Source organism: Camelus ferus, chromosome 11, assembly GCF_009834535.1.
Source record: "Camelus ferus isolate YT-003-E chromosome 11, BCGSAC_Cfer_1.0, whole genome shotgun sequence".
NCBI classification, from domain to species: domain Eukaryota; kingdom Metazoa; phylum Chordata; class Mammalia; order Artiodactyla; family Camelidae; genus Camelus; species Camelus ferus.
Window position 1 is genome coordinate 11,006,543 of NC_045706.1, and position 12,509 is coordinate 11,019,051.

The following is a 12,509-nucleotide window of genomic DNA, read 5'->3' on the forward strand; positions in this document are numbered from 1 at the left end:
TCTCAAAGGTAGTCCATGGACCAGCAGCTTCTCCCGGGAGCTTGTTAGAAATGCAGACCCCGACCGAGTTCTACTGAGTCAGTCTGTAGTTTACGGAACACCCAGGTAAGGCTATGCTCCTTCAACGTGAGGGGCATTGGCCTAAGTCTCTGTGCCCTCTGGTTTATCTATGTGGGCTGGGGGGTGGGGTAGGGTGGGGGTGATGCCCCCTGGAATGCAAGCTGGAGAGGGCAGGGGCTTTGTCTGATTTTGTTCTGGGGCAGATCTGCCGGCATCAGCCTACCCTGGCCAGGCAGTGTTTGGCTGTAGGAGCCCTGACTTGCTGCCATTTGAGTGTCGGTCCCCGAGGGCCCCCTCTTTCCTTTCTCTTCGTGGTCTCCAGAGGTGGCAGGTAGATACCACCCCCCCTGGGCCCCCTCCCAGAGGGATAGTGGCTTGAAGCTTCTTGGTGCCCTGGGGGTGCCCACTTTGAGCTTCTCCTGGAAATGAATTAGTTAGAGGCCATTTCAGCCCTCACTTACCCAATCCATGCTGTCTGGAGTGAGAGGCGGGGAAGGGCCTGGAAGGGTGGAGGAGGTGAGGGAGGGCTGCTGCCTGCCCCCAGCCCACCCCAACTGCCTGGGAAGGGGCCGGAGTTTCTCCCTCAGCCCGTGTCCCAGGCCGGCTCAGGCAGGGGAGATGTCTGGGATGGTGGGAGAATGCCCCAGAGAAATCACTGGGGCCAAGGAGAGAACTGCCCTGTGAGGAGGGGCGCTCCCCATCCCGAGGACGGCACCCTGTTCAGACGCTCAGGGCTCCTCCCACCCCTCTGTTTTCTCCAGGTGAGGTCTCCCTTGGTTCTTCAGCTGACCAGGTCCCCCCACCCCACCCCATTGTCACCAGCACCTCTTTCTCCAATTCTCAAGCCCCCCAGCATCCTCCCCAGTCCTTTTCTCTCATCAGGGAAGACACCTGTTCCGGGAGCCAGGGGTAAACATTATTCCAATTCCTACCTTCCCTGTGAGACGGATCAGTTCGAGCCTTGACACTCAGCTCAGGGCCTCTCTCCACCAGGCATTGGGACTGCAGCCAGCTCTGAGGCTGGGCTGAGAGTGCCATGTGTGTGGGTCTAGGACCCCCTGTCCTGAGGTCAAAGATAGCTAGGGTGACTGTGTCCTCCAGGGAAAAGCCCTCTGTTCTGGGCATCATGTGTCCCCCTGAATCCTCCAGGGGCCCCACTGCTCAGCTGTTATCCCATTTTACAGATGAAGCCACTGAGGCTCAGAGTTACGCGACCACTCAAGATCATACTGATGATCAGTGAGGGTTTATCTGAGCCCAAAGTCCTGCTCATTGTACCACTAAGCCAAGCTAGTAAAGGGGGACTGATGGGGTCTCGATTTCTAGATTGGAACTGGGTTCTGAGGCACAACCACCATCCTGCCGTGCTGGTGACCCAGTTCTAGCGTGTGGCTCGGTGAAGGCTGAACAGCCAGAAGAGGCCCTCTCTGCGGAGCCCACCTGAGTCATGGCCTCCATCAGGTAAAACCCGCAGGTGGAGGTGCCCCATCCGACATCTGGATGCTGGCACTGAGCAGCCCTCTGGCCCCTCTCCTGCTTGGTACCATGTGGCAGGAACACTTGTGGAGTCATCTGCTGGGTTTGGGATCAGAAACCAGTCAACCTGGAAAGGGCTCAGGTGGTCTCCTTAGGCCCTGCACCCTGGAGCTGGGCCATCTGTGGGCCGGTCAGGGGTGGTAAGTGTGCGGGCAGCTTTGTGTGGGGCCGAACCATCCACCTGAGAAAGGTTACTGCAAAGACTGAAGCAGCAGGTCCTGGAGTCTTGGGGGCAGCTGTCATCTGCAGAAGGAACAGAACAGCTCAGCAGAAGGAAAGAAATGCAGCCGTATTTTCATTAAGGAATTTATTTCTCTTTAAAAAAACAACAGTGGTTCGATCTAGATACAGCAGCACTGTGACATATTTGACAAAATATACAAAGATTCAGAGCAGCAGGGAAACAAAAGCCGTTATCTTCAGGAATGCCCTCCAAAGTGGAGCTATGTTTATTCATCAATGTTAAAATCTCCCTGAAAAACAAATGGAAACCTTTGGATACTAGAAGGATCATTATTTCAACACTACCAACAGCCACTAAGCTCTTCTAATTGAGAACAATCGCTTTTGATCTATTACGAAAATGACTTATTGATGGACTGGCAAAAGACATCTAGATTCTTCTTTTGGAAAATGTCTTTCCCTCTGGAGGAAAGCTAGCCTCTCAAATGTTTTAACCGCTGTCCACAACACAAGCCTTTAAAGTTAGATCAGACGAGGTGCTCGCGCCTGAGCAGGGTCTGACCCGCACACACTGGATCTTCAGAAGCTGGGCTGGTTGGTTGATTAAGCAGGTACAGGAGGTGCCTCGGTGGATGAGGTGTCACCATCGTTGTCTGTTGTGATCAGAAAGAAGGGAGCTCTCTGCCATTCATGACTCTGTCACTTGGAAATGCACAAGGATTCAAACACTTTCGATACAAAGGCTAAAAAGTTAGGAGATCCTGTCTCAGAGAGTGGAGCTATGAGACAGGAGACAATCAGAGGGGTTGCTCCGGGATGTGCGAGCACACAGCAGCCCAAGAGGAGAGCCGGGCATCACCTCAGTTGTCGTTTACTCTTCATCTCGGTAGACTTCCGGTGGTCCATGAGGCCGCTGCTCCCTCTGGCAAGGCCTGGGATGCCAGGATCAAGGAGGCTGCAGTGCCCTCTCTGTACTGAGGTCTGGGTCAGCAGCTCACATGAGAAAGTTGGTGGGAGACCTTTGGGGAAAGGACAGGGGTGTGGAAGAATAAGGGGGTACTTCCATGGTGGGCTGCGCTCCTCCGAGCCGCATGGAGACCCCCAGCTTCTCGGAGGGCAGGGCCTCAGCACCATCAGGGCTTGTGAGGGTCAAGGGCAGGTGGCCTCATCTTACTTGTGCTTTCAATGCCAAGGCCACGTCCAAATAATGTGTCTCCAGAACTTGCTGCCATCTCCCCAGCAGGCTGCCTGAGAAGCGTGCCTCCACCAGGCCACACTGCTTCCACGCAGCACGGCCTCTGAGACCGAGTGCTCCACTTGGCTAAGAGCAGTGTATCTCGGGAAACAAGCCCTCCAGGGGCTGCTCAAGACAGAGCAACACTTGGCTACCGTGCAAGTGAGTCGCTCTCACAAGAAGCCTCATGGTTTAAAAAGTGATGTTCCTGGCCTAGAAAGATAAGAGGTTGAGTTGATGTGGGAGGTGGTGTCATCCTCCAGGAAGGTGGGGTTGGGTCTTTGTGATCTTATGGATGATATCATGGGGGCCCCCACCGGGGACAGCGGCTTGTCTCCAGAAAAGTGGAAGCAGAGATACTGCTGCAAGACCCTGCATCTCACCTCAAAGGCACAAAGTCGGCGAAGGTCCAGCGAGAAAAAACATCACACTTGGAGGAAGAAAGCTCTTCTGCCAAGAGCTCAAATGCAGTAAAAAAAAATATTTAAATCCACTCACTGTCCAAACACACCTCATCCTGACAAGTGGATGGTGGGAAGGTGTTTTTTTTTTCAATTAAAAAATCTTTTTAAAAATGCAGCTATAGAAAACAGGCTGGAGTAGACGTGGAGGGGAGGGGTGGTCCAGGGACAGGAACTGTGGTGACCGGGGACCTGATGGGGAGGGGGCTGACTTTGAGACACTCCTAAATGAAGATGTCCCTCTGTACAAAGCAACGGGCCAAAAGGAAGAGGACCGCAAAGGCCAGTGACTCGACTTCGCGTCCTCTGGGCAATCATGGGGCAGGTGGCGAATGCGAAGGAAGATCGCCGTTATTCTAAGGGCCACGCAGAGCTCTGTGCCTTAGCGTCTGTGGTCTCATGACGCAGAAACACTGAGCAGATGCGTGTTTTTTTCTTGCTCCTTGAGGATTCTCTGCTGCAAGTGGACAGTGTGTTGGCTTTGAGGAGCCAAGAGACAGGCTTCTTCGTACCAGTGCACCTGGACAGGGTTGGGTGGCCGTGAGCTGGGCAAAATGAATGAAACTTCTGGACCAGAGGGTGGGACGGTCCCAGGAAGATGATTGTCCTTCTTTTCCTTAAGAAAGGAGGGTCAGTAAGAGTTGGGGATCTTAAAATACTGGCCAAAGAGCTTTCTACTTCCTCAACAAAAGTTGAATATGGCTGTTTGTATTCGTCTTGTATTCAGCCCAAGAAGGGTCGGGGAAGCAGCCCCAGAGATAAGAGCTGGTCTCCAAGAAAATAACACTGCATATTAAAGGGGTCTGAGGGAGGCCCAGCTGTTTCTTTTCTCCCCTTTGTTTGTCAAATGACCTCAAGACAGTCAGTTGCAAAGGTCAGGCCCCTTTCTCGCAGTGTGCCCCGGGGCCCAACGGCACACTCTGCGGAAGGAGCATGGAAATCGGGACACAAGGCTGACCTACTGGCTTCTCTCCTCCCTAGAAGCTCAGGCTCCACAGCTGCCCGGTCACCTGGAGAAATAAGCATGGGAGGGTCGCATCTGAAGCCCCACCAACGGCCTGAAGTAGTGATTCGCACACTCCAGGGTGCAGCAGAATGACCTGGCGAGGTTTTTACGGATACAGATCCCTGGGCCCTACTCCCAGAGAATCCCAGTCTGTAGGTTTGGGGGGAAGCCCAGAATTTGTATTTAAGTTGGAGATGCTGCTGCAGGAAGTGCAGCGCCCACAGCGGGAGAACCCAGGTCTGACTGAGGTGGACTCAGCAGGCAGGGAAGCTCGGGGAGGCAACCACTCACCCCGCCCCGGAGAGGAGGCAAAGGAGGGTTTGCTCCTTGTCGCCTTGTAGAGGCAGCAGGGAGAGGCCGGCGGCTCCCTGGGGCTGGACAGCCATGCTCAGAGGGCCCCGGGACTGCCTTCCGAGGCCCTGGTCTGGCAATGCTGAGTCCTCCTGGGGCTACTTGTGCCTGGAGCTTTGAGATGCCTGATTAGCACTCACCTCTGCCCCCACTGCTCCCACAAGTGACAGTGAGTTTGTCTTGAGCTTCTGTGGTGGCCTGGCCTCTCCTTGGGCATCTCATTTGCTTGTAGGGCCAACTCCACCCATCCATGCCACCCGGGCCAGTGAATCTGTGGGGCTCTGTGAAGCTCTCAAGACCCCATGACCCCGTAAACACTCAGGGGACGTGCCCAGAAATCCTGGGTGAGCCTCTCCCCTCTCATTTAGGATGACCCCATGAGCCCTGCTCCCTGGTGCTTCTGTGGGCTGGAAGGGTCTGGGACTCCTGGGCCCCTAGCTGCTCCTTATCATTGCTATGCCTCTCTTAACAATAGAATAAAACAATCCCCAAATGCAAACCTCTTGGAGACATACTGGCTTTAGCAGTCAGAACCTGTTCAGAAAGAAAGAGGCACAGACACCACTGTGCTGAAGACCCTCAGCTCCGTGTACCGGCTGCCTTCCAGAAGGAAGAGGAGGCTGAGGCCAAAGGAACAATGGCGCTGTGCACCCCAAATGGAAAAGTGCACATCTTGGCAGAGCTGGCCCCAGGCAACTCCGTGGACCCCAACGGAAGACATTCTGGCTGGGGGTGAAGTCCCAATGTGTCTTTGAGCATTTAATTCAGATCGTTACAAGCCAACAGAAAGGTGATACCAAAGCAAGGGAAGGGTTATAGAGATGGATACAACCAATCCTTTAAAAGTGAAATGTGAATTCTTTTCTACATTTAATAAAAACATTTTCTCATTTGAGGCTCTGGAAGTCTTGAGTCACATTTTTTCTTTCATTTTTTTTTTTTTTTTGGTAAATCCCCACTCCCACCCCTCAAATGTCTTAAAACACATGGCTTAACAGTGGCTACACAGAAAATATACAACCTCAAAGTCTGACTTTCATTTAAATACAAATATACAAAATGTAAACTGAGACAACAGAGAAATTTACAAAACTTTTCTTTAAAAATAACGAAGACAAAATTCAGTTCTAGTTATGACGCTATTAAAATACGTGCAAGTTGTCGTATCCAATTGGATTTCTATTGCAATGTTCGACCGAGACACATCTGATCCACCTCGGCCTGCGGGCCGCCTTCGAACACAGACCTGAGTGGAAATCTCTTTGAGGAACCTGAAGGCTCCACATCGAGGAGGTGGATGGCCTCCTTCCCTGGCTCCGGGAGGGCTCCCCTGTCTGTCCCGCCAGTGCGGAAGCTCCACTGGGCACAAGTCCACTTCCAAGGAGAAGAAGGGTCTAGGCTGGTCCCACCATGGACTTCAAGGCCAGAGCAGCAACTAGCTGCTTCCGGTGGAGTTTGAGCTGACATGGTTTGAATTTATGTGGTGGTTAAAACTGGTCTTGGAATTGGGCGAACTCTTGGAATTGTTCTGATGCTGGGAGGGAGTTGAACAGGGAGGAGAGAGAGATGGAGAGAAGTTAGTCATGGTAGAGTCGAGCCCTGGGCCCCTCACATCACAGGTACCTCTAGATCTGAAAACGAAGACGGGGCTCGGGACCCCCGACCAGCTCCTCTCTTGCTTCCTGCTGCCTCCTGTTCTCCCCCTGCAGACCCTGTCCAGAGGCCACGCCTAGGGGCAGAGGGCGTTATCCGGTGCCTGGGAAGAGCTATGCAATTAATAACCCAAGGCAGGCAGGAGGTGGCCTCTCTGACAATGTTTAGGTGGTTAGGCCTGCAGGCCCAGAGTCAGGCTGTCAGTTCGAATTCGAAATCTACCCCTTCTTAGCTGAGGGACTTTGGGCAAGTTACTGACTCCCTCCATTGTCTTGCCTGCAACGTGGGTTAGGAGCCGCTTCTGCCCAGAGCTGGAGAAGGAAACAAGACCGTGTGTGCCCTGGGCTCTATCTAGCAGGTGCACGGCCTGGGAACCACAAGCTGCTTGTCCTCAGTACTCTGGGCACCCTCTGGGCACCCCCATGGGTGCGAGCGCCTCACGTCACAGGAGAAGAGAGACTGGAGAGTCCCACTGGTGGTTGTGCTGGGCACCATGCGAGGCCACCGTCCTCCACCTCACTCAGTCCTCTTCCTAACCCTGGGCAGCGAGCATTTCCATCCTGATTTTTCAGGTGGGCAAATGGAGGCTGGGGGAGGTTCAATAAGCTGCCACTCAACCAAGAAGGGTCAGGGCCTCCACAGAGAGTGCTTATCCCAGGACCTGGGGCCGTCCTGGGGGGCTTGGCCACATTGGGGGATGAGACAGGTCATTCCTTTCTGGAACTTCAGTTTCACTTGGAAGCATTTGGAAATTGTATTTTTAAAGTAGATGGATATGAGTGTATTATGGAATAGGATGTGAGACTCACATGATATTCTTAGAGAAAACCGCAAACTTGGGCCTCAGTCTGCATTTTCTCTCCGTGTGCCTAATCTGGGGTCCCGGCTCCGTTATCCTAGATCGTCCCCAGGGGCTCACCAGCTGAGTGACCTTGGACAAGGTCCTTATCTCAGTTTCCTCATCTGTGAAATGGGGTAATGGTAGCGCATCCTGGGCTCACACTTCACTTCAAGATGTGCCAAAGGAGGAATGTGATTTTGCTTGCTGATGTATCTCAAGTCCTCAGGGAACAGCCTAGCACACAGTAGATACTCACTACGTATTGGTGGAATGAATAGACAGTTGAATGAAGGCCTGGGGTTTTGGGGAGATTATATAAGAGACGCCTTCAAAAAACACCCAGCACACGGCCTGGTCCATGGTGGAGCTCCACAAACAGCCACCTCTTCCCTGTTATCTAAATGGGAGGGAGCCGGGAGTCCCGGGACCAGGGGACAGAGCTGCACCTCCCCCCACCTTTTCATCCTCCTGGGGTGAGGGGCTGCTCCCTTGCAGGGAGGAGGACAGTAAGGAACCAGGGGCCTCCAGGCTCCGGGATGGGAACACTGGGGCCAAGCCTTCTCGTAGGGCCAGGCCAGGAGGGGGCGCTATTGTGGCCATTTCTTGGTGGCAGGGCTGAGGTCTGCCGGTCCTCTCCCACACTAGAAGGCCTGCCGGGTCCTTCCTGGGACATTTCTTCCATTTGTCTCACACCAACCCTTGATCCAGGGACAGGTTCTGAGGGAAGACACCTTTTCCTAAGGGACATTCACCTCTGACTGCCGGCTGGAGGGCACAGCATCAAACTAGGAGGGACCCTCCTCAGGAGCCATGGGCTTCTGAGGTCTCACCTCTCCAACATCTGTACCCCCTGTTCTTTGTTATGTCAAATCTTGATCTACATAACCTGTGTCTGCCTTTACAATGGCTCTCAGCCAGGAGCGTTTTGTACCCCGGACACTGGACAAGGTCTGGAGAGTTTTGATGGACACACGGGAGTGGGTGCTACTGCCATCTGCTGGGTGGAGGCCAGGGATGCTGCTAAATACCTTCCAATGCACAGGATGGTCCCCACGACAAAGAATTAACCCAAAGCATCGATGGGGCTGAGGAACCCTGAGGAAGGGTTAACTTTGGGCTGGTCCTGCCCCTTCTGCTCTGGGGACCCCATTGCTAGTGGGTTTCAGGGCACTTCAGACAGGCTGCCTGTCCTTTCCAGGCGGCTGCTGCCCCCAGTCTCCCGAGCCCCACAAGTTGCTCTCAACGGCATGGAAGGGCCAGGCCCGGGGCAGGGGTCTCACCTGACGCTTGAAGAGCCTCTGGAGCAGCCCTTTCTTCGGCGGTTCCGGAGGGCGGCTTCTGTTCAGGTCTGGTGAGAGGGTACCATTGGGTCCAAACACATTCAGCTCCTTAAAGCACTCTGTTTCTATCATCTGGAGAAGCAGTCAGAACATGGGCGGCGAGAAGGGCTGCATCAGTCATCTCGGGTGGAAAGGAATCCCAGCAGCCCAGCCTGGGGCGACACCACCCGAGCCTGGTCCTGCCAGGTCCTCCACCTGCCTTCTGTCTCGCCGGGTTGAGACCCAGACAGCTCCCCGCCTGCCCACTGCCTCTCCCCTGACAGCCGGCCACAGGGGAAGTGGAAGGGGGCAGTATTCATCTTCCAGCCCGTCAACCGCCCCCCCCCCGCTCCCCCTCCACCCCAATGCTCCAGTCCCCCCTATTTTCAAGGCTGCAGGACCCCTGCCCCATCTTTTCCATCCCCTCAGGCCTCCCAATGCTGCCCCATTTCTCATCCCTCCCAGTCAGACTCCTAAAGAGAGTTATCCAGCCAGGCCGTGTCTGCCTCGCCTCCTATTCCCATCCAGCCAGCTTCTGAGCCAGCACCACAACACGCCCTGGTCCGGCCACAGGGATGCCCACCCAGCCGTCCCTCTTCTGCCCTCGTTGCACCTCCACCCTGGGCGAAGCCGGCAACCCTGCCGTACTCACCTCGCTTTGCCACGGGATGGGCACAGAGCCCGTGGAGAACTTGGAGTAGAAATCATCGTCCGTGTGGTCCAGGTTGACGCCCTTCACGGTGGAGAACTGCTCGATGTCCAGCACATCCTTGCAGTACACGGCCCGGGGCTAGGAGGGGCAGAGCGTCGTCACCTGGAGCTCTGTTCATGGCTCTGGCGCCCCCCAGCCAAACCTGGGGGTTCTGATAGGGAGTCACCCCCACCCTGGGAACCTGGGCTGCCCTCGCTCAGAGACATCAAGGGTCTCCCAGCTGGGGTGATGAGAACTCAGGGCCCCTTCCTGCCACCACTGCCTCACACAGGCTGCTGATGGGGGTGTCCCAGGAGGACCACCTGGCCCTTCTCACATCAGAGGCCAGTGAGGGGAGCTGGATCAGCACGCAGGCTCTGCAGCCACACAGACCTGGGCTGGGGTCCCGCTGTGGTGCTTAGACACTGTGGGAAAGTCACATGTCCCCTGTAGGCCTCAGTTTCCTTGCTGGCAAAGTGGGAATAACAGCAGCATCTGGCCACGGGGCTGTCCTAAGGACTGCTATGGGCCTGGTATCCTAACCATGATGATGTTTTATATCTTACTTGCCCACCAAACATACTCTTGAGCTGTTGTGGGGGGATTCACAGAGACAAACCCAGGCCCAGCCCTCTGGGAGTTCAAGGTCAGTTGAGGAGGCCTCTCACAGCACCTGGGAGTCTGGGATTCTGGAGATGAGGACCTCATAGCGGTGACGGCTCCAGGTTGGGTGGAGAGAGACCCCCTAGACTGGGCGATGTCTTGCTACTGGAGGACGAGGGCTGCCCGCTGCCCAAGGGGCTCATCCCCAGCACGAATGTTTAGCTAAGTCAAAGGTCGTAAATCAGCGCACAGACTCAGTCCAGGCTGGGGAGGCTACTCACATCTGGAATAAAGGGAGGGTCCAACATCCCAGCTTCTAAGCGCTTGAAATTCATGTTCCTGAAGAAGGGGTGTCTCTTGACCTCCACGGCCCCTTCCTCCTGGCAGCCCAGCCTCTGTTTTGCATCTTTAGTAAGCAGCTGCGACAAGAGAGCCCCATGAGGACGTGCCTGGGGGCCTTTCCTCCTGCCTAGAGTTCTGAGGGGCAGAGGGGCTCCGGAGAACCTGTGGTCACCTCCTTTTCACATGTGTGTCCCTGAGCCCTCCTGGATGTCCCTCCTCTTGCTTGCACAGAGCCCGCCCCACCCCAGGTACCCAGTAGACAGCACCCAGCTCAGGGTGGCTGCCTGAGCCATGGCGTGCTTTGTGGCCCCCCATTCCCAGTGTGCTTAGATGCCTGGAGCCCCCAGGAGAGCAGGAATCCTCTTTCTCCCCACGACTGTCTGCCCAGTCCCTGGCACACACCTGGCACCCACTAATGTTTGTTGAATTGGTGTTACCTCTTCTGCTCCAGATAAACTACACAGGACAAGCGCTGGTCTGGAGGTTCTCTCGCTCATTTACTGAACTGACAAGTCCATCGTAGACTTGTACCCAGTAGGTGCCCGGGACAGAGGACCCTCAGCAAAATCACTTTCTGAGGGCCCATCAAGGCAATAGAGATATGGCACCATGGTGGCAGAGGTGCAAGAACTGGCTGCCAGCTAGAGCGTCGGGAGGCCTCCTGGGGAAGGGGCGTTTGAGACAGGCTTTCAAAGGTGGGAGAAGGCATCGGTGGGGGGACCCATGTCACCACAAGCAGGTTAGTAGGGACACACAGGGTGTGTTTGGGGGACACCCATCGTTGAGTTTGAGTGAAGGATAAGGTGAGGGGGATGGGTCAGGGTGGAAATGGTTAGGGAAAGTGATGGAGGGTTCTGAAGGCCAGATCCAGAGGTGAGATTTTCATCTGGAGGTAGTAGGGAGCCAAGGATGGTTAGAGTAGAGGAGTGTCCTCAACTGAACCAAAAGGCAGGACGGTTAACAGGAGAGGAAGGCAGCCAAGCCAGATGGGAGGAAGGTGTGATGGGGTGGGGGTTGGGGGAAGCAGGCCTCCCCTGACGATGGGGCAGGGCCACCAGATGACTACAGGGCATCAGCCCCTCCCCGCAGTCCCAGTGTCCCTGCCCTGTGCTTCTCTCTCCTCCCTGTTCCACTGAGCACACCATGTATGCAGTTGGAATCTACTTAGTGTCTGCTTTGAGACTAAAATCAAAGCCTGCACCTCGGAGGGAGTCTTGTTTCATCAATACCCTGGCGCCCTCTGCACGTGCTCATGCCTGAGAGCCAGCAGGCAGGGGGCCTCCTGGGGCTCACGGTCTGGAGGGGAGCCTTGCTGGCGCTGTCCTCCCACAAACTAAGGAATGAAAGGTGGCAGCGAGCAAGCACCAGGTCACAGCCTTGAAGGGACTAAGCCATGACGTAGCCGCTCACAGTGTCACCCTTTGGTCCATTGACCACCCAGGCATGTTTTGCACATGGGGCCAGGGCCTCAGATGCTCTTCTTCAGGGCTTTGTTCAGAGAAATCCCAAGAGGCTGCAGACCTGAGAGTCTGCAGGGGCTGGTCAGATGACACAAAGGAGGGCAACAGAGGTGAGGGGTGGGCCGGGTGGGCTGTGCCAGGCTGCCCATCAGCTCCAGCCCAGCATAAATGTTGGCCTGTGTCCAGGGCTTCTGCTTTTTACAAGAGAAGCCAGAAAATCCAGGTTTTTATGTGCACTCACCCCATTTAAAATTCTTGATCTACCAGTCACCTCTTTCTAAGACACTGCAGTCTGAAATAAATACTCACCTATATGCTGCAACCCTGGACATCAGGTAAAAAGTTCGCAAATACAGTATCGGGTATAAACCAGAAGAAGCAAGAGGAAGAGATTGTGGGAGCTGGGGTTGGTGGGGTAGGCAAATGGGCCTTCCTGGAAGAGGAGGACTAGAGATGGGCTGGGGGATGGGTGAGACTCAGATGGCTACAGAGCCAGTGGCAAAGGACTCAGTAGGGGCCTAAGGAAGGTGGGCTGAGGTCTGGGTCTAGGAACTGGACCCATGGGACAGTGCAGTGAGATGCATTTCTGGACACACCAGGGGCAGTGGAGGAGGTATTGTGGCTGCTAAGATGTTATGGGCAATAGAATCCGGAGGCCAGGGACTAGCTTCCTTGCCATCTGCCTTCTTCAGCAGGTGGGGCTGGAGCTATCTGGGGCCCCCATGGTCTCAGAGTCAGGCCCTGCTGTGTCCCAAGTGGGCATCCCACG

The 12,509-nt window shown here is 55.0% G+C and overlaps 1 protein-coding gene across 5 annotated transcripts in view; it reads right to left on the minus strand.

Moving 5' to 3' along the window:
* Positions 1-1,888: 1,888 nt before the first annotated feature.
* GRK5 (G protein-coupled receptor kinase 5) overlaps positions 1,889-12,509 on the minus strand; it is a 203,128-nt gene continuing 192,507 nt past the window's right edge. For all 5 annotated transcript variants that reach the window (XM_032490790.1, XM_032490788.1, XM_032490789.1 and 2 more), the window contains 4 exons: positions 10,220-10,357; positions 9,297-9,434; positions 8,606-8,737; positions 1,889-6,365 (listed from right to left, as the gene is read on the minus strand). In XM_032490790.1, coding sequence (XP_032346681.1) covers positions 6,267-6,365; positions 8,606-8,737; positions 9,297-9,434; positions 10,220-10,357 — 507 coding nt within the window. In that variant the 3' untranslated portion in view covers positions 1,889-6,266. The remainder of the gene's footprint in view (positions 6,366-8,605; positions 8,738-9,296; positions 9,435-10,219; positions 10,358-12,509) is intronic.